The 22,324-nt window shown below is 42.3% G+C and overlaps 1 protein-coding gene across 5 annotated transcripts in view; it reads right to left on the bottom strand.

Moving 5' to 3' along the window:
* Window positions 1–22,324, bottom strand: part of LOC122557122 (fibronectin type-III domain-containing protein 3A-like) — a 153,702-nt gene that overhangs the window by 39,867 nt on the left and 91,511 nt on the right. For all 5 annotated transcript variants that reach the window (XM_043704459.2, XM_043704456.2, XM_043704458.2 and 2 more), the window contains 6 exons: window positions 20,837–21,074; window positions 16,856–17,149; window positions 7,013–7,071; window positions 2,016–2,173; window positions 474–533; window positions 217–355 (listed from right to left, as the gene is read on the bottom strand). In XM_043704459.2, coding sequence (XP_043560394.1) covers window positions 217–355; window positions 474–533; window positions 2,016–2,173; window positions 7,013–7,071; window positions 16,856–17,149; window positions 20,837–21,074 — 948 coding nt within the window. The remainder of the gene's footprint in view (window positions 1–216; window positions 356–473; window positions 534–2,015; window positions 2,174–7,012; window positions 7,072–16,855; window positions 17,150–20,836; window positions 21,075–22,324) is intronic.

Raw genomic sequence — 22,324 nt, forward strand, 5'->3', positions numbered from 1 at the left:
AAAATGATACTACCCACCTCAGCAAACTGGTACACACAAATACCAATGCTTCGCTGGAGGCGCACTAATGATGTGACCCAATATGGTGATGAAACGTCTGCAAACAAACTTACCAGCTCAGCAAGCAAGTCAACAACCTCAACCACAACCTGAGCTACAAATCTTCAAGAACTTTGAATATCAGAATAATTTGCTGATGGATCAAACAATACATACCTTCCATTGCAAACTCAGACTGTTTTTGGTCCTACTGATTAGTTTTGGTGGAGCTGGAGCATCAGGTTTACTGATTTCTGTGGTAAAGCTTGCCACTTCTGATATGGATCCTTTCACAGAATTACAAATCGCTGCAACTCTATCAGAGAAAAACACAGTTGCTACATATACAAAGTAGAAACTCCCCTTCTCTTGCAAATATCTAACAGAAAACTCATCATTGATATCTTCAAATGATATCAAGTATGAAGATGTACCTAACATGGTAATCTGTGGCTGGTCGGAGTTCGGATATCGTAACTGTTGTTTCTTCTCCTCTGTAATTAAGGAACAGATTGTAAGTTGAACTTCCCTGTTCTCACTACATTGCTGTAAACAACAACATAGTACTCAATGAAATAAAGCTTTTTAGGAACTACACGGCAACATTATACTGTAAAACATATAATATTAAGATTGAGGTCTTAAGAGATATCTTGAAGGAGAAAGGAGGAAAGAGAAATCTAGAGGTGATGGTTTATAGAAGTGAAGAAGCTCCAAAGCTTAGGGCTCATGTTCCTGCTAATTTCTGTTTGCTCTATGCAACCTCCCTATTGTCTTACACAGCCCCTTTGAAATTAGTGTGAACATTGCTCACGTGCGGCTGGGATAGACAGATTTTTGTTCTCTCAGGGAATGAATGTGAAGTAGGTTCGGTGGACTATTCAAAATACTATATTTCTTATGCTCTCAGTATTATTGGTATGCGTGGTTCTCTGTTCTCACCTCAAGGAAACCCTCAACCATTTGAGCTGCAAATCTGCTAAATCCTCTCTATTCTTAGTACTTTTCTCTTCATCCCACGAGACCAAATTCCATATTATCCAAGTATCCCAGATTCCAAATTCAAGCACCTGATTTTAGTACGTACTTGAATATCAACTCTAATATAAAAAATTCCTGACACAATTGATTACTCTTCATCTAGTTGACAGTCAGGTGATGTTACAGACACCACAGTGGGAAATTTAATGCTACGATCATCACATATATAACCTATATGAAGTGACTCAACACTGAAGCCTTATGAATTGATCATTCCAAAGCAGTTGCTGGCTTTTGGAGAAAGGGAAATACTTTACTCAAAGTGAAATCCTTCTATCGCTGGTATACAGACATGGAAGCATTCAATCTCAGAGATCAAGTAGTTTATTTACTGTTATGGATGCAACATAGAGAATTTTACACTGCACAATAGTTTTTTTCCCCCCCACCGGTTACTGCCTTAACCTTGTTCCTGGGGCTAAGTGTTTCAGTTGTCAAAGGATTTTACATAATTAACGAGTGTGTGTGGTTTCAAGGTGAAATTAGGATCTATTACAATGCAATACTATCAATAAATGACCATTTGTACAGATTTTCTTAAAAAATTATAAATACCACTTAATTTGTTGATGAACAAAACTGTTTGCTTTTTTGAATAAGCTCTAAAAGTGTTTAAAAATTAAGAACCAAAAAAGGGACCATAACTAAATTAACATGCGGATTCAAATTTAGCTCATGCTAATGAGATCTTCTGATTCAAACCTATAGGGTTAAGGAATTCTTGACCCTGTTCCAGTCAGTATCTGCTCAACATGAGTGACCAACCTGTGGTTAACTGTCTCACTCTTAAGCAGTAAAAACCTGAGTGGAGAGTTTTAATTTGTGACTAATAGCCTTTTACAGCTTAGGTGTGCCCGACGCCATCACAGAATGCCAAAACAATATCTTGATCAGTATACATGAAAACTGAAGGAGAATCATACCAGCACACTTACAAATAAACCACTTTGAACTTTCCACTTTTTCCACTATTAGATAATGTAACTTCATAAGAGCAGCTTGCTGGCAACTGATCAGTATTATTTTCCCCTTCCACTGAGATAGAGGGAGGATTCCAGGATAAAACAACAGACTTTTCTTTAATTTCAGATACCTGAAATAAAAAAAAGTATGGTTGATACAGAACATAGTCACTTGGGTCAAATCTACTATCCTGTTAAGTTTCTATCAGTTACAACCTGCATCATGCTGTGGAGGACGGAGAAAAATGTTTGTGTGTCACTTCACTGGGATAAATCAAGCAGAAGTTACAAAATCAAAAGGAGGACACACTTGGTTGCATCAAAGCTGACAGAAAATTAGATTGGATCTTTAGGAAGGATATAAAAGTGCATAGCCACTAATGATGGGGTGAAAACAGGACATAAAAGTGTAAAGTTTTGAGGAATTGGAGGGCTGGAAGAAACAGAAACAGGCACCGGAAAGGCCACAAGGAATTAAAACACACAAACGTGAAATGGAAATGAGATGATGGAAGATAACTGTAGTAGCAGATGCAATGAGGAAAGGGAGGAATCCCTGTTTGAAAAAGGTTTCATTCAACCTTAGGGAGGAAAACTACAGCTTCAGCCTTACTAATATTTAATTAGATGGTGTTCCAGCTGTATATAGAGGAAAAGCAGACAAGCAGCCTAAATACAAAGATGATGTCTCAGGGCCATTGAGTCGCAAAAAGCCACTATTCAGCTGAGTATAATGAGCAGAATGGAGATCACAGACAGATTTTAGAAGGAATATATATTTAATATTGTAAGGGTGGGATGAGAAGCTATTGTTAAGTGATCTTCTGCTATGACTAGTGAAATAAATCAAGATAGTTCCACTGAGTGGAACGATAGAGAAGACGTGACAGCAGAAGATGGGGTTTTTTTGACAGTATTAATGGGTGCAGATAGGTTGAGGAAGGATAAGGCACTATAACATTAAAATGATCGATCATGACTTTGATTAAGGTTACTTCAGTGCTGTGCTAAGAACAAAAATCTGATTTCAGTATTTAACTACTTTTGTTTTGCAAAAAGATGGACACAGGAGATAACACCTTCAAAGATTTTGGTGATAAGACTGAAGAGGGGATAGTTGTTTGCCAGGATTGAAGAATCCACAGCAGATTTATTTTTAAAGGAAAAGAGCATAATATTAGAAGAAAGTGAGAGATTACAGGTTATTCCATGAGATGAGGCAGGTTACTTGATTTCAGGTCTCCTTCAATTATGGTGTTTAACTAGCTATCACAAAATGAGTAAGATGGCCAATATTTCTTGCCTTCTTGGGCAGAAAAACAGTTCCATCTCAGTCAGCCAGCCTGGACCCCAGCAAGAACATAAGAAATAGGAACAGGAATAAGCCACTTGGCCTTCCAAGCCTGCTCTGTCAAGATCATGGTGGATCATAGTCACAGACAGTTGCGGCACAAGAAACCTTCCTGACTGCCACGTTAATACCAGTCAACAAAGATCTGATTACACTAATCTCATTTTCCACCTTCTGGTGCTGAGTCTTGAGGCACCACAAGTGAATATCTGAACATTGTTTAAATGTTACAAGCTTTGCTGATGCAAACAGTGAGTTCCAGACTCCAGACTCTCAACCATCAGTGAAAAAGATTGTTCTTGTAGCCTTCTAACCCTGACCAAAAATTTATGTCCCATGGTATTGACCCCACTACTACTATAAAAAGTGTCTTCCTATCCACCCCACCCATGCCCTTGATAAAGCTTATACATCTATCAAATCCTCCCTCGACCTTCATTGTTCCAAGCAAAACAACCTCAGCCTATCTAGTCTTTCCTCATATTTCAGATCCTCCAACCCAGAAAGCATCCTGGCAAATCTCTTTTGTACCCTCTCCAATATAATCACATCCAGTCTATTATGTACTGACCAGAATCAGTGTACCATTTGTGGCCAAACTAGTGCTTTATACAATTCCAGCATAACTCCTTGCTCTTCTGTTCTATGCCTCAGCTATTAAAGCCAAGTATATTATACAGCTTCTTAAACACCTTATCTACTTGTCCTGCTATCTTCACAGATCTGTTGATATGTACCTCAAGGTCCCTCTGAACTTCCATGCTTTCCAGGGTCCTACCATTCATTATTAGCCCTCCCAAATTTTTCTGGGTTGAATTCCATTTGCCACTGCTCAATTCAGCTAACAAGAATTGAGAGTGTGATGCTGGAAAAGCACAGTAGGTCAAGCAGTATCGGAGGAGCAGGAGAATTGATGTTTTGGGCATAAGCCCTTCGTCAGTCCTCACTTTCTCCTGTTCAGCTAACAAGTTCTTCCATATCCTCCTGCGGCTTATAGTTTATTCTCTTTCCTATTTACCATACTACTAACTTTCATGTCATCCCTGAATCTCTCAATCATTCCCCCTGCAGGCAAGTCCAAATCATTAACAAACAGCAAGGATCCCAGTACCAAGCCCTATGGAAAATCCCTAGAAACAGATGCCCATTCACAGAAACATCTTGCCACGACAACCCTTTGCTTCCTGCCTCAGGTAGTTTTGGATCCAACATGCCATTTTGCCTTGGAATCCATGAGCTCTCACTTTCTTGGTAAGTCTGCCATGAAGGATGTTTTGGTTTTAATCATTCATAGGATGTGGAGGAGATTATCGCTAAACAAGCGCTGCTCATAGTATTGTTAATAACACATATCATCATTTTACAGGCAATCAAGAGAAGACTGATGGGACAGTAACTGGCTCCTGTTATATGCTTTCAGGAAATAGCTAGGAAATTTTCCACATTGTCAATTAGATGCCAGTGTTATAGCTGTAGTGAAACAGCTTGGCTGTTAAAGTGTTAAACGTGGTAATCAGAAGGCGATTTATTTGCCCATCTTTGACCTGATGCCATTAGACTTTATGGGTTGCACAGCTAATGTTGAGGACTCACAGGACAACTCTGCCCCTCTCAACTGTACACCACTACCTCTGTTGGGTCTGTGCTGCCAGTGGGACAGGACATAATCAAGGGATGGTGATGTTGCTTGGGACATTATTTGCAAGGTATGATTCAGTAAACAATTGCTCGTGACATGTCTGCAAGTCAGCTCTCCCAACATGACCCCTACCATATTGGTAAGGAGCACTTTACACAATAAACAGGGCTGTGTTTGCTGTCATTTCCAGTGCATTAATTGATGGCAGGTGGCCTGTCCAATTTTATTTCTTTCTTTAGGCTTTATAGCAGTTGATACAACAGAGTAGCTTGCTAGGAGAAAGTGAGGACTGCAGATGCTGGGGATCAGAGCTTAAAATGTGTTGCTGGAAAAGCGCAGGTCAGGCAGCATCAAAGGAGAAGGAGAATCGACATTTCGGGCATAAGCCCTTCTTCAGGAATGAGGAGGGTGTGCCAAACAGGCTAAGATAAAAGGTAGGGAGGAGGGACTTGGGGGAGGGGCGTTGGGAATGCGTTATGTAGAAGGAGGTTAAGGTGAGGGTGATAGGCCGGAGAGGTCGGGAAGAAGGCGGTGCTGAGTCTGAGGGTTGGGACTGAGAAAAGGTGGGGAGAGGGGAAATGAGGAAGCTGGAGAAATCTCTATTCATCCCTTGTGGTTGGAGGGTTCCTAGGCGGAAGATGAGTCACTCTTCCTCCAGGCGTCGTGTTGCCCTGGTCTGGCAATGGAGGCAGCCAAGGACCTGCATGACCTTGGCGAAGTGGGAGGGGGAGTTAAAGTGTTCAGCCACGGGGCGGTTGGGTTGGTTGGTGCGGGTGTCCCAGAGGTGGTTGGTTGGTGCGGATGTCCCAGAGGTGGTTGGTTGGTGCCCCCGCACCAACCAACCCAACCGCCCCGTGGCTGAACACTTTAATTCCCCCTCCCACTCCGCCAAGGATATGCAGGTCCTTGGCCTCCTCCATCGCCAGACCATGGCAACACGGCGCCTGGAGGAAGAGCGACTCATCTTCTGCCTCGGAACCCTCCAACCACAAGGGATGAATAGAGATTTCTCCAGCTTCTTCATTTCCCCTCCCCCCCACCTTTTCTCAGTCCCAACCCTCTGACTCAACACCGCTTTCTTGACCTGCAATCTTCTTCCGGACCTCTCCGCCCCCACCCCCTCTCCGGCCTATCACCCTCACCTTAACCTCCCTCCACCTATCGCATTCCCAACGCTCATCCCCCAAGTCCCTCTCCCTACCTTTTATCTTGGCCTGCTTGGCACACCCTCCTCATTCGTGAAGAAGGGCTTATGCCTGAAAAGTCGATTCTCCTTCTCCTTTGATGCTGCCTGACCTGCTGCACTTTTCCAGCAACACATTTTTAAGAGTAGCTTGCTCGGTTGCTTCAAAGGGCAGTCAACCACATTGCTGTTGCTCTGGCATCACATGAAGGTCAAACCAGGTAAGAACTTCATTGAAGCTGACGGGTTTTTAACAATAATCAACAATGGTCTCTTGGTCATCACAAGGTTTTTAATTCCAAGTTTTTACTGATTTCAAATTCCATAATCTGCCACAGTAGGATTTGAACCCAAGTCCCGGAAACGTTACCTGGGTCATTGGATTAAGAGTCTAGTGCCAATACTCCTATGCCGTTACCTCCCCATTAAAGATTGAGGTATACCTTGTCAAAAGATAGACCATCTCAAAAAGGTTTTATTCCATTTTCTCATAATGAAAGCACAAGAAATAGGAGCAAGAACTGCAGGACTAAGAACATTAATTAGAAAACAGTGTCGGATATCGGATAGCAAGTAAATATAGGAACCTCCTTGCTTTCCCCCTTCCTTGCCCTGGAGCACTGAAAACAACTACAGCATCATTACTATAATATCAGAATCAATAATCAGGGCATAAACCAGAGATTGATCCTGAGCCCATTGTGGGATTGTGTGCCTGGTACATTAAATCAGCCAGCCATTATGTGGCACTAATACATCAATTGAGTTTCGCTTTGTAAATCTCTAATCTTACTTACCACAGGCTTAGCAATGCCAGAAAGAAGCTCTTGTAATAATTTGGTTTTCGAGTCAGAATCTGACAATCAAAAAAGCACAAGACTACTTGTTAAAAAAGAAATATAATAGAGGAAAGTAATAGGACCTCAAAGGTCAGCATTTTATAGTAATTCTACAATCCGACTGGGATTATTTCATAGCTCATAATATTCATACGTACATTACCATTTTAATAAATTATAGTGACATTTGCTCAACACATCTAATACTTACACAAGTCACTTTTGTTCGATTTGATTAAAAATTCCTTTTTCTCTCTCCTCCACGATTGTGAATGGTGAACAATTGTTTACACTCTGAGCTATTAATTAGACCAATTCTGAAGAGGAGTCATCTGGACTTAAAAACATAACTCTTTCTCTCTCCACAGATGTTGTCAGACCAGCTGATTTTCTTCAGCATTTTCGGCTCTTGCTTGAAATTTCCAGCATTGGCAATATTTCACATTAATCAGATCAGGTCTGAATGGTAAGTGTTTGCCTTTGGTCTGAAGCTATTGATTAGACCACATTTCCTTTACTAGTCCAAAGAGTAACATTTCTGCCATTTTTATGGGTTTTATTCTTGAGAGCTTCACAAAAGCATCAACAGCAATCATTGCTGTCAGCTGGTTCAGGGTCTGACAACTGGAATGTGCTGTTTACAGTCCATCATCTAGGTAAATCAGTGATACTAGAGATGTCTATACAATCTTTACTCTGTACACTAGCTACTGGAATATAGCATAGACTCAGTATTCTGAATCATAAAATTGAATACACAATCCACCATATCAAAAAGCAATCATTGGACATAGGAGCTAAGACTCAAGTTGTTTTACTTGCATAAAAAAGTGAAAATCAGCAAGATATACATTTATTTGTACTCTCTTTTATTGAGCCAAGATTACACTGAGCAAAATTTTAAACAAACATTTTCTAACTGACTCTACCCTAACATGTAGCTGGCTTAGCAAGAGTTTTAAAAAATCCCAGCTGCATAGGTCTTGGCTGTAACTGCAAAGCTGTTTCTATCTGGGGAAATACAATCTGGCATAACGTAACCCTACGCTATAGAAAATTGTGCTTTAGAAACAGTGCTTAAAGTGTTGACGATGCAATCGCGTTACTGCCAACACTTGTTAAATGTTCACGCTCTAAAAACAATGCTCACAATTTGTCAACTGCATTATAGCAGAACATCTTTAGTGTGTATATATATGCCTAAAACATACAACAGTCTGTATACCTGTGTGCGTGAGAATGTGTCTCTGTGCGTGTATAGATGTGCCTAAAGTATAGGCAAGATACTGTCAATTACTTCAGATTAAATGTCAACATTTCCCAATTCACTGGCATGTTTTAATATAGAATGGAGGTTTCTTCCAGTCTCTTTAACATTCTAGGTAAATTAATAGAATGAAAGCTTAGACATTATAGTGTCCAAAATTGCTTCTGAAGGACAATGCTGGCAATTTTAATTACAGCAGAACAGCTAACCCCTTCACTTGGTCTATGTTCGATAACTACAAGAGATTGCCTTGCATCCAGCCTGTGTTAACAAAGAAGGACATCCTGCTTCGAAGCTTTCCATTCGATGAATATTAGCTGATCTCCATGGATGTTAAAATGTGCAATTTCTGTGCAATGTACAACCAAGCTCTCGGAAAACATCACTGACCCTGTGTGTGCTGTTTCTAATGACAAGACTGTGCAATTTTAAAACAACAACTTCTGGTACAGTGACCTTCTTTCCCAACGAGGAAATCAGTCTTCAACTGGAATCTTCACAATGAAATACAGATTGCAACTTGAACAGTCAAGCTGCTGGGCTGGTTTAATTTCTTATCCATATTGTGATCGAACATAACTAGAATGGAATATATTCTTCTTATTTTAAAAAAAAGTTAAAGTCCTGTGGAATTAAAAATAAACTAAATAATGCAATTTAGGAATGGCACTAGTAGTTGATTTCACTATTGACCCAGATCATTAGAAATGCTTGTGTTTCGTTCCCTGTGGGGCAACAATAACTAAAATATTACAGAAACTAATTGGGCAGGGCGGGGGTGCGTGGAAGAGAGGAATTTTCCTACAAACCAAAGTGGCTGGAGTTTCCTTGTCAAGTCCCTTTCAAACCTTGGCCAATTTCCAACACTGAACTCTCTATTAAGAAACTCAAACATTTTATCCAACAACTTCTTGCTTGTAACACTACTTTTGAACCATAGAGGTCTCTGCAACACCTTTCAAGTCCACAGAGCATATCATCCCACAACATATTCCATAGGGTATATCATTTGACAATGCACACTAATTTTACTCGGTTTGGAAATTATTATTTGCTGTTCCTACCCTTGTTAGGAAACAAGACAATTGATCAAATATAATTAGATGAATGTAGCATTTTGTTGGAACAGTAAAATAATATTTCAATCGTACTCAACTAGAACATAACTACCAACTAATTTCAACGGGGTTCATTTTGAAGTGACACCAGAACAGCAGTTGGAAATCTCAATATTTTCATTGATGTTTCTTATGGAACACAGCCAAAGTTACAGTGCATGATCAGGAGACATTCTGTGGAAACACATCTCTCCAACTACGCAATTGCATAAAATCCCAAAGACTTTACGTTTTTGCAAATAGTTTCTGGTCTTTTAGGCCTTAAAATTGAAACATCATCATTGCTACTCAAATCACTCTAAGACTCAAATCTTAATCATTAGAAATAATTCTTTGGGTTCAATATATGGGTATGGAATGAGCTGCCAGAGGAAGTGGAGGAGGCTGGTACAATTGCAAAATTTAAGAGGCATTTGGATGGGTATATGAATAGGAAGGGTTTGGAGGGATATGGGCCAGGTGCTAGCAGGTGGGACTAGATTGGGTGGGGATATCTGGTCAGCATGGACGGGTTGGACCGAAGGGTCTGTTTCCATGCTGTACATCTCTATGACTTAAGAGTCAACAGCATATATATTTGGATAATTACTGATTTTGTGTGAAGTTGCTTCCCCAATTTTCAGTCAAAAAGTGATTCACTTTTCATGTACATGATACACAGGATGATCTCCAACTTTTACTGAAAAAAAATCTAACCTTTGTATGTATCACCTGCTCACTGAAATCAAACCTGCCCTGGCGCAAACCTACTTGACAGAATTATATAAAAGCACATGATTAAGAGGTGGCTGTTTAGCTCCTTGCACCTGTGTGCAAACTTGATGTCAAGACTGCCACCTCTCAGATTTTCACCACCAATCCCACACTTTAATATATTGATTGGTATCAAGGAGGAGTGCTAGATACACTGTCCAGTTAAAACACAGCCATTGTGATTGCACAACAAATAATTGTGCAGCTAATATGTAATTCAAAATGTCAGTGATGAGCATTAGAAATTCTCTTCCAAAACTCTACATCACTGAAGTAGATGCTCAAAAACAAAGTCGTCCAAACAGTGGCACAGATGGATGACAAAGTTGCAGAGTACATTGAAATTTACCCAAGTGAACTCGCAACTCCTTGAAGATTCATCTGAATTGAGACCCAGAAGAAAGGGGAAGGGGAAGGGGAAGGGAAGAAAGGGAAAGGGAAGAAAGGGGAAGGGAAGAAAGGGAAAGGGAAGAAAGGGAAAGGGAAGAAAGGGAAAGGGAAGAAAGGGAAAGGGAAGAAAGGGAAAGGGAAGAAAGGGAAAGGGAAGAAAGGGAAAGGGAAGAAAGGGAAAGGGAAGAAAGGGAAAGGGAAGAAAGGGAAAGGAATGAAAGGGAAAGGAATGAAAGGGAAAGGAATGAAAGAGAAAGGAAAGGAGGGGAAGGGAAAGGAAAGGAGGAAGGGGAAAGGAAGGGAAAGGAAAGGAAGGAGGGTAAAAGGAAAAGGGGGAGGGAAAGGAAAGGGGGGGGAGGGAAAGGAACGGAAAGGGGGGGGAGGAAAGGAAAGGGGGAAGGAAAGGAAACGGGGAAGGAAAGGAAACGGGGAAGGAAAGGAAAAGAAAGGGGGGGGGGGAAGGAAAGGGGGGGGAGGAAAGGGGGGGGGAAGGAAAGGGGGGGGAAGGAAAGGGGGGGGAAGGAAAGGGGGGGGAAGGAAAGGGGGGGGAAGGAAAGGGGGGGGAAGGAAAGGGGGGGGAAGGAAAGGGGGGGGAAGGAAAGGGGGGGGAAGGAAAGGGGGGGGAAGGAAAGGGGGGGGAAGGAAAGGGGGGGGAAGGAAAGGGGGGGAAGGAAAGGGGGGGAAGGAAAGGGGGGGGAAGGAAGGGGGGGGAAGGAAAGGGGGGGAAGGAAAGGGGGGGGAAGGAAAGGGGGGGGAAGGAAGGGGGGGGAAGGAAAGGGGGGGGAAGGAAAGGGGGGGGAAGGAAAGGGGGGGAAGGAAAGGGGGGGGAAGGAAAGGGGGGGAGGAAAGGGGGGGGAGGAAAGGGGGGGGAGGAAAGGGGGGGGAGGAAAGGGGGGGGGAGGAAAGGGGGGGGGAGGAAAGGGGGGGGAAGGAAAGGGGGGGGAAGGAAAGGGGGGGAAGGAAAGGGGGGGGGAGGAAAGGGGGGGGGAAGGAAAGGGGGGGAAGGAAAGGGGGGGGAAGGAAAGGGGGGGGAAGGAAAGGGGGGGAAGGAAAGGGGGGGGAAGGAAAGGGGGGGAAGGAAAGGGGGGGAAGGAAAGGGGGGGGAAGGAAAGGGGGGGAAGGAAAGGGGGGGAAGAAAAGGGGGGGAAGAAAAGGGGGGGAAGAAAAGGGGGGGAAGAAAAGGAGGGGAAGAAAAGGGGGGGAAGAAAAGGGGGGGAAGAAAAGGGGAGGGTGAAAAGGGGAGGGTGAAAAGGGGGGAAGAAAAGGGGGGGGAAGAAAAGGGGGGGAAGAAAAGGGGGGGAAGAAAAGGGGGGGAAGAAAAGGGGGGGAAGAAAAGGGGGGGGGAAGAAAAGGGGGGGGAAGAAAAGGGGGGGAAGAAAAGGGGGGGGAAGAAAAGGGGGGGGAAGAAAAGGGGGGGAGAAAAGGGGGGGGAAGAAAAGGGGGGGAGAAAAGGGGGGGGAAGAAAGGGGGGGGGAAGAAAAGGGGGGGGGGAAGAAAAGGGGGGGAAGAAAAGGGGGGGGAAGAAAAGGGGGGGGAAGAAAAGGGGGGGGAAGAAAAGGGGGGGGAAGAAAAGGGGGGGAAGAAAAGGGGGGGAAGAAAAGGGGGGGGGAAGAAAAGGGGGGTAAGAAAAGGGGGGGAAGAAAAGGGGGGGGGAAGAAAAGGGGGGTGAAGAAAAGGGGGGTAAGAAAAGGGGGGAAGAAAAGGGGGGGAAGAAAAGGGGGGGAAGAAAAGGGGGGGGAAGAATAGGGGGGGGTAAAAAGGGGGGGGGAGAAAAGGGGGGGGAAGAAAAGGGGGGTAAGAAAAGGGGGGGTAAGAAAAGGGGGTAAGAAAAGGGGAGGGAAGAATGGGGGGGAGAAAAGGGGGGGGGAAGAAAAGGGGGGTAAGAAAAGGGGGGATAAGAAAAGGGGGTAAGAATAGGGGGGTAAGAAAAGGGGGGGAAGAAAAGGGGGGGAAGAAAAGGGGGGGGAAGAGGGGGGGGAAGAGGGGGGGGAAGAAAAGGGGGGGGAAGAAAAGGGGGGGGAAGAAAAGGGGGGGGAAGAAAAGGGGGGGGAAGAAAAGGGGGGGAAGAAAAGGGGGGGAAGAAAAGGGGGGGAAGAAAAGGGGGGGAAGAAAAGGGGGGGAAGAAAAGGGGGGGAAGAAAAGGGGGGGGAAGAAAAGGGGGGGAAGAAAAGGGGGGGGAAGAAAAGGGGGGGAAGAAAAGGGGGGGGAAGAAAAGGGGGGGGAAGAAAAGGGGGGGAAGAAAAGGGGGGGGAAGAAAAGGGGGGGGAAGAAAAGGGGGGGGGAGAAAAGGGGGGGGAGAAAAGGGGGGGGAGAAAAGGGGGGGAGAAAAGGGGGGGAGAAAAGGGGGGGAGAAAAGGGGGGGAGAAAAGGGGGGGAGAAAAGGGGGGGAGAAAAGGGGGGGAGAAAAGGGGGGGGAGAGAAAAGGGGGGGAGAGAAAAGGGGGGGAGAGAAAAGGGGGGGGAGAAAAGGGGGGGGAAGAAAAGGGGGGGGAAGAAAAGGGGGGGGAGAAAAGGGGGGGGAGAAAAGGGGGGGGGAAGAAAAGGGGGGGAGAAAAGGGGGGGGAAGAAAAGGGGGGGGAGAAAAGGGGGGGGAGAAAAGGGGGGGGAGAAAAGGGGGGGGGAGAAAAGGGGGGGGGAGAAAAGGGGGGGGAGAAAAGGGGGGGGAGAAAAGGGGGGGGAGAAAAGGGGGGGAGAAAAGGGGGGGGGGAGAAAAGGGGGGGGGGAGAAAAGGGGGGGAAGAAAAGGGGGGGAAGGAAAGGAAAGGGGGCATGGAAAGGAAAGGGGGAATGGAAAGGAAAGGGGGGGATGGAAAGAAAAGGGGGGGATGGAAAGAAAAGGGGGGGATGGAAAGAAAAGGGGGGGATGGAAAGAAAAGGGGGGGATGGAAAGAAAAGGGGGGGATGGAAAGAAAAGGGGGGGATGGAAAGATAAGGGGGGGATGGAAAGAAAGGGGGGGGAAGGAAAGGAAAGGAAAGGGAAAGAAAGAAAGAGGGGGGAAGGAAGGGAAAGGGAAAGGGAAGTGGGGGAAAGGAATGTGGGGGAAAGGAAAGTGGGGGAAAGGAAAGGAATAATAGAGAAATAGGGAGGGAGAGAGAGGAGGACCAGCTAAAGAAAGAGGTAGCTGATGATAAGTGAAGGGAAATAATGATCAGTTGGTGCTAATGGGAAGGATGAATAGTTGAAAATTGATTGGCTGTAGAGAGCAACTCATGGTCCATCACATCTGTTCTGATGATGCTACCTTCTGCAGTACTCCTCAGATTTATTTGCTTACTTCCTCAACTGAGGATTCTTTGGAGAAATGGTTGTTAGAGTCCTCAGTTGTGTGCGACTAATTTCTTGCACTTCTGATCTCACCCCTTCCCTTCCCTCCCACAACAATAGAGTCTGATGCTTGCTTTCTATTCCATCAGTATCCATATCCAAAGTATTGTAAATCACCATTCCCAGCAGACACATATTCCTCTCCCCTCCCTGATCAGAAATCTGCAGTCGTTTTCTTCCAGGGTATGCTTGTCTACTCTTCCTCCACTCACGGCACCTCCCCACATTCCCAGCGTATCTTCCAGTGAAAGAGAAAGTGGCGCAACACTTGCATATTTATCTCCTCAGCATCCAAAGCCCCACTCTCATACTCCAGGTGAAGCAGCAATTTGCCTGCACCTTATTCAACCTACTACTCTGTTTGCTGCTCACAATACAGCCTCCTGTACACTTGGAAGATGGAACGTAGACTGGGTGACTGGTTTGCCAAACACCTAATGCTTGGTCTGTAAACATGACTCCAAGCTTCCAGGTGGGAGAAAGCAAGGACTGCAAATGCTGGAGATCAGAGTCGAGAGTGGGGGTGCTGGAAAAACACAGCAGGTCAGGCAGCATCCGAGGAGCAGGAAAATCAATGTTTTGGGTACGAGCCCTGAAAGTCGATTCTCCTGCTCCTCGGATGCTGCCTGACCTGTGCTTATCCAGCACCCCACTCTCGACTGCAAGCCTACAGTTACCTGCTGCCTCACTACGCCATGTTCCATGCCATTACTTTTGTTTCAGGTTTGCTGCAGTCTCCAACAGGGTTCAAGGCAAGCTGAAGGAGCAACACCTCATATCTTCCATCTGGGCACCTTACAGCTTTCAGAACTCAATACAGGCATTCAGTTTAAAAATTTCAGAACATGATCATTCTTCTTCATATCGGTTATCCTCCACTCCCCCCTCCCCCACCACCCCCAACACAATCCTAGTTATTGCATTGTGTGGGTTGCTTCCTGTACAGCCAACCCATTTTCAACTATTCACACATCACATTACACCCTCAGGGTACTGAAGGCGGTACATTGTGCACCTGAAATTTTAAGTGTTTCCTTCTGGCTAAGACACTGCCAGACTCACTGGGGTTTCTCCAGTATTCTGAGCACTTACTGTCTTTAATTTTACTGAATTATGGTCACCATCACCAAAATACTATCCCTCTGACACATCTCCATCTTTCCTGACTTTGTTTCCCCAAAATTCAGTCCTGCACCGCTCTCTTTGGTCAGGCTTTCTACCTGCTGGTCAAGAACCTGGGATCACAGCATAAGGATGAGGTGGTGGTCATTTCGTATTTAGACAAGAAATTTCTTCATCCAGAGAATGCTGAACCTGTGGAATTCTCTGTCACAGAAAGTGATCAAGACCAAAATATTGAATGTTTTTAAGGAGCTAGATGTAGTTCTTAAGAACGGAGAGTATGGGGAGAAAGTAGAAACAGGGTACTGAGTAAGATGATCAGCCATGATCATATTGAAGGATGGGCCAGGTTCAAGGGGCCAAATGGCCTTCTCCTGTTTAATTTTCTTTGTTTTAATGAAAAGCCAAATAGTACAATAAAAAGAGACAAAAATGTTCTTTAATTTCCTTTATATACATTATTCAGTTTCTAGTCAACATAGCAAGTTTATTCAGATAGCTGATCATATTAAACTAGACATAAATAGATTTGTATTGTTGTTTTGTTGGGTGATCTGATATTGCACGGAAGGGGGACTCTACAATTGGCCTCAGGCTAAAAAGTCAAAAAGTTAGTTATGGTTCCATACTTCTGATTCCCATTAAACAATCCTTCCTGTAAATTTGAAAATGAGGAAGAGATCAAAATAATTTGCTGATCAAAAAAGATTCAATGAAGTACTTGTATGAGTGAAAAATGCTGTAGAAACAGTCACATCGTTGATTGGTTATAAGTTAAGACAAGTGCTTGTCTTCGTGTCACACCAGAGTACACTAGGATGATTACAGCATTACAGGATTGTACAATGTTCACAAGGATGGAGTTAATTGTCAAAAAATTGGTCAATCCAAGGAGTGTAGGATTCTTTGGAGCTGGTGATTGTACAAGAGTTAAGGAATTGAATGAAGTGATGCAAGGCAGTGGCTCACTGGGACCTCTGCCAAGGAAAACCATGCTTCACCTACACCCCTGAAGACTTTTCAAAGAAAAAAAATCACGAGTCAAGTCCAATTTAGTTCCCTCATCCTCAGAAAACCTTATGAATCAGAATTACAACCAAGAACAGCTTTTAATAAGATTCAAATTTGAATAATCCAAAAAAAAGATAAAGAGCTTCCTCTAAAAGAGCATTTTATCCTTGACAAAAGGTTAATGGGAGTGAAGCCCAACAGAAACTGTCAATTTGTAAAAGCAGGGAGGTGGCTGTGCAGATATCCTTCCTCTTAGCAAGATTTTTTCAAGGGATGTCTTGTGATTGAACATTGTCCATCCTGATGTACAAAGCAAGCAACTGTAGAAATATACCTCGTCCTGAGCGAATGGCACACAAAATCACTAGCTAAGTTTATTGCTGCCAAATAATTGTCCCAGTGAACATGCAGCTTCAACTTTCATAGGTTGAGAATTGAAATAAAAGTTTCAATTTAAACATTCAAAACAGTTTAAAGTTCTCTCACCAATTATATATACAGTCACAGAAGAACAATATTTGTGGGTATATTCAGTTTACGTTCCAAATGACCATTAATAGTTTTTTTTGGACTGGTTTAGAACTATCATAATTATAAAATGTTTTACTGTTAAGGACAGTCTGCAACATAACCCCATTTTTACATTTTTGGACGATTCTTAAGTATCATCTTAGAATGGCTCACTGTAAACTGAAGTGTTTAAGCCTCTGGAGATACCACAGCATAGTAAGCATCTTGTACAATGAGAACATTGTTAACATACCATTTTCTGAAGCCATTTGGCTGTGAAAATAACCATCATAGTACAAGTTCTTACCTCCAGCTTCTGCATCAACTGGTGGGCTGCTTCGTGCTTTCCCAGATGGCTTCAGTTTTACTGGTCCTGTTGCAGTCCCTGTACCACAACCAGCTTGTCCCTTTCCATATCCATTTTGTACATTTGTAGGTGAAACAGAGTGACTTTTATGTGGAGAAGAAGGGGGGCTATTAGGTTTATCTTTTTGTCCCCCCACTTGTCTCTCTTTAAGTCTTTTTTGCAAACGTTCATGCACTTTAAGAGTCCTTTCGTCTCTGTGGGTGAAATTTGACCTTCCATGTGGTGAGCGTGATTCTACGTAAAATATAAACAGTAATGAATGTTGTGAAACAACTTCATGTTTTCATTCTTTGTTGTTATTAGACTAAAGTAGCAATCCGCGCAGAAATCCATGCTTAACTATTTTATTTGCTTCCTTATTTTCCCAATTTGGACTACTTCCAGCTCTAATAACAGAAGAGGCTAAATGAGTAGTTGTATCCATTGCTCGATAAGCTAATTCCACCACACCTCATTGATTAGCCCATACAGGAATTGACTACAATGTTTAAGGGCAGATGAAGTATTGTGTAATGTTGAATTGAAAAATGTCTAAAAGCTGCACATAGTTATTATAGAGTCAGAGTCATAGAGATGTACAGCATGTAAACAGACCCTTCGGTCCAACCCGTCCATGCCGACCAGATATCGTAACCCAATCTAGTCCCACCTGCTGCCAGGCCCATATCCCTCCAAACCCTTCCTATTCATATACCCATCCAAATGCCTCTTAAATGTTGCAATTGTACCAGCCTCCACCACATCCTCTGGCAGCTCATTCCATACACGTATCACCCTCTGCGTGAAAACGTTGCCCCTTAGGTCTCTTTTATATCTTTCCCCTCTCACCCTAAACCTATGCCCTCTAGTTCTGGACTCCCCGACCCCAGGGAAAAGACTTGTCTATTTATCCTATCCATGCCCCTCATAATTTTGTAAACCTCTATAAGGTCACCCCTCAGCCTCCGACACTCCAGGGAAAACAGCCCCAGCCTGTTCAGCTTCTCCCTGTAGTTCAAATCCTCCAACCCTGGCAACATTCTTGTAAATCTTTTCTGAACCCTTTCAAGTTTCACAACATCTTTCCGATAGGAAGGAGACCAGAACTGCACGCAATATTCCAACAGTGGCCTGACCAATGTCCTGTACAGCCGCAATATGACCTCAACTCCTGTACTCAATACCCTGGCCAATAAAGGAAAGCATACCAAACGCCTTCTTCACTATCCTATCTACCTGCGACTCCACTTTCAAGGAGCTATGAACCTGCACTCCAAGGTCTCTTTGTTCAGCAATATTCCCTAGGACTTTACCATTAAGTGTATAAGTCCTGCTAAGATTTGCTTTCCCAAAATGCAGCACCTCGCATTTATCTGAATTAAACTCCATCTGCCAACTTTCACTCAATACTGTTTATTTCAGTGTTTATCAATGGAATCTATAGGTTTTAGTCCAACTGAAAACATATGAATAGATTGTTTAGTCTAAAACAATGACTGCTCTTACTTTGTATATTTAACAAATTGTGTCTACACAAGATAAAGTAAACATTGTTGGAATGGACAAACTGTGAGTTCAAGTGTGATCTTTTGGACTGACTTAGTTTAAATGAGGTAAGTGCTGGAAATGTGTTGCTGGAAAAGCGCAACAGGTCAGGCAGCATCCAGGGAACAGAAGAATCGACGTTTCGGCCATAAGCCCTTCTTCAGGCTTATGCCCAAAACGTCGATTCTCCTGTTCCCTGGATGCTGCCTGACCTGCTGCGCTTTTCCAGCAACACATTTCCAGCTCTGATCTCCAGCATCTGCAGACCTCACTTTCTCCTAAATGAGCTAAGTGTAAACTTCAAGAACTGAAGATTAACAAGTAGTCAAAACCTAAACTAAACTGTAATTTAGTTGCTGGAAATGGCTATTAAGCAAACTTACTGATAAACTGTATGTAAAGTGGCCTCAAAATAACAACAAAACATACTGCTTTGAATCTGCATTTTCTGTTGTGGTTTATTGATGGTTGAATTAATTAGAGCTCACTGACCACTGTGAATGCCAGAATCTAACATTTACAAATGATGAGAGGGTGCCACATTAGAGAAGAGCTCATGGGGTAGAGGATAACATTCATATGGATAAAAAATTTGTTAGCGAACAAGAAGCAGTGTAGTCAAAAGTTAGTCATTTTGAAATTGGCAAGATGGAATAGAATGCAGGAAGAATGTGGAAGCATTATATAACATAAATGGACAGAGACTACAGAACTCTGCAGTGGAGGAATCAGCAAGTTCGGTACAGGAATCACAAGATATCAGTATGTAGACCCAGTTAGCAATTAGGAAGGAAATTGGAATGTTGGTTGAGGGGAATGCAATATAAACATAGGAATCCTCGGTTACTGTTGCATATAGTATTGGTGAGATCACATTTGATGAGTAATGAGTACAGTTTTGTCTCCTTATTTAAGGAAGAACACCATTGCATGAGTACTCCACAGATTCCTGGGGTGATAGGCTTATCTTATGAGGAAAGATTGCAGAGGTTGGTCCTTTATCCACTATATTTTAGAAGAATATGGGCAGACATATTGAAATGTAGAATGGCCTGTGAGAATTTGATAGTGAGGATGTTGAAAATATGTTTCCCCTTGTGAGAGAGGTTAGACTGGGGAATACTCTTTAAATGGAAGTGTTGATTCATTTAAAATGGAGATGAGGAGAAATGTTTATTCTCAAAGGTTGAGTGTCTGGGGAATTCTCTTTCCCAGAGACTGATGAAAAAGTGTCCTTGAATATTTTTAAGAATGAATTAGACAGATCATTGACCAAGAATGAAGTCAAAAGGTATCGGGAGTAGGCAGGAAAGTAGAGTTGTTATTGAATGGCAGAACAGATTGGAGCCTTCTCCAAGGTCTCTTGTTTGCAAAGTTAAGAAATTTACATGAAAAAAACACTACACTTTTTCCTAAGAGGACACAAAAGTCAGAAGCATATGCAGGGAGTAGACAAAATAAAATTACTATGTTATTTTTAAAAATGCTTTTTCTAACACAGGACATTCAGGACAGAAAAAAAACATTCAACTCAACTGATTTGAAGCGTTTAATTTCCAACTGCTTCTCCTCTTATTCCAAGCAGCACTTTTCAGAACAACAGTTTGTCTCTTCCAAATACCGTAATGCCAACACTACATTTTAATTAAATCAGTTGATAACGAAACAGCTAACTAATTGGTAACTTGTCTAGATTCAGTAAATGTGTATTTAATTCAGGATTAATGTTAAATTCTGTTTTTATATTAAAAATACTTTTATAATGCAATTTTTAAATGTAACCACTTTGCTCATTTTCTCTTGACTGAAATTTGCACTAATCTCAAGTCCTTATTAAGTCAAGCTGAATACTACCAACAAAACTGAATAGACTAAATTAATACTTTTGATTTCCTTAGCTCTGCTGCTCCTCTGTTGGTTATGATGAAAGATTTTCTACTTGGTTTCCAATGTTTTACTTACTGTTAGCTCTTTCTTCAAACTTATCACCCCATCCCTGCACCAAATTTCAAATACCAACATACCAAGCCATGTCATTTAGTAGATACGCCCAAAATCTGTGTGGCACAGCTCTGTGGAACATCTATCTAAAATACATATTTTAGAAATATTCTATTAGGCTGGACAATCAACAGTCAGCCAATAGTTAACACTTACAACTGGTTAACTTTACTTCAAAATTGCAAGTCAGTGGCAAAGGCTTGAGGGAAGACAAACAGGCTAAACTTCAAATTTATAACAATCAGGATCATCTGCCCATTCCTTACCACATCCTCTCATGTTTTTGCCACGGTTTAGCAAGCTACACTAGTTAGTAGATTTTCCCAATTCTTTGCCATACAGAGTTGAAATTTAATAAGGAATATTTTACTGATATATCTCTGCTTGTGTACCTACCTTGATCTGCATAAACGTGGGGTGGTGGAGGGTGTTGAGGAATGAACTGTGGAGGGATGTCCCCTGTTCCTGTTACTGGAGCGTAAACCTGATGAGGGTGTGGTATTAAAGCAGGGTGATGGTGCATGTAGTGCGGCACATGAGGTGGAGGGGGATGCATTGAGGGATGATTACTAGGGTGGAATTCTGTTGAGTGCGGCAACACAACAACTCTTCGAACACCATTTTCTTCTATAACCTGAAAAACAAATTGTTTTCTTCTTTAAAAATGAATTTAAAAATCAATTTCAGATTATAGCTTATGTCTCTTATTTGGGGATATAATTCTGAAGTTGCTTTAATATTAAACTAATCCAGGGAAACCCTGAGTTTATAATAACAACCAACATTGCCTCTTTATCCCAGCTATCAATTGCATATTTCTTTTTCACATTTCTCTTTCATTTATGCTATTTTTATTTTGCTAATTTCCATTATTTTCTGTAATCTCTTCTGTTATCTGATCACTCAACAGTTTCTCTTGTATTTAAATATTTTTATTTTTTAATCGCACATTTCTTTTCGGGCGATTGGAAACTTCATTCCCCTATCTAGGCCTTCCTTTACTTGACAGCAAATCTTCTTAATTATGTTATAGACCTTTTCTTAATTGTTGTATCGCACTGTTAGTTAACCAAATTACTTCTGCTATCTGAAGAATACCCTCATGACATCACCTTTTTGAAAGTTTAAGACTGCAATGAAGCAAATAGTAATTACCACTATTGGATGATTTTGTATTTAAAAACATGCTATGCATTTTAGATTTCTTTGACTAATGGTGAAATTACAATTCAGAACGTAAATAACAATTTGCTATTACCAATCTGCCAAATCATTAGAATACTAACATTCCAGCACATTTTTGACAGCTCACACAGGTCTGACTGGCAAAACTTAAAACCAAAACTTAAATATGGCATGGTGCCACAGCAACAGTTCATTAACATATTGTACAACAGAATTGTAATACGTAGTTGCCTGCAGATCAAATGATTTCATTTTGACCAATCAAACCTGATTCAGCATTACCAATGTGGCAGTATATTATGCTTCAGCTGCATAAAATGAAAAGACAATTTCTCTCTCAGTAGTAAATATTTTTCCTCAAGAATTTCAACTGCAGTGGCATTAACCACTTAAATAAAACTTGCAGGAGACTAGGTTTGCCAAGTGGAGAATTAAGCAACAACTTGTACTCTTAATGCCTTTAACATAATAAAACACCTGAAGCACTTCGCAGAAACACTAGAAAAGCAAAATGTGACATCGAGCCACATCAGATGATATGAGATCAGATGTCCAATGCAGAAGTAGTGATGTGCAGACTCCTTCAGCCATTTACAGATACAACATAGGTCTGCTGCAATTCATGCACTTGCAATTTTATAGACTTTGTGAAATTTTCTTTGCTTCATATTTCATTCGTACAAGAAAGCATCTAAATTT

Source organism: Chiloscyllium plagiosum, unplaced genomic scaffold (genome assembly GCF_037043375.1).
Source record: "Chiloscyllium plagiosum isolate Xiang-an unplaced genomic scaffold, Cpla_swu_hap1 HiC_scaffold_11, whole genome shotgun sequence".
Lineage (NCBI taxonomy): Eukaryota > Metazoa > Chordata > Chondrichthyes > Orectolobiformes > Hemiscylliidae > Chiloscyllium > Chiloscyllium plagiosum.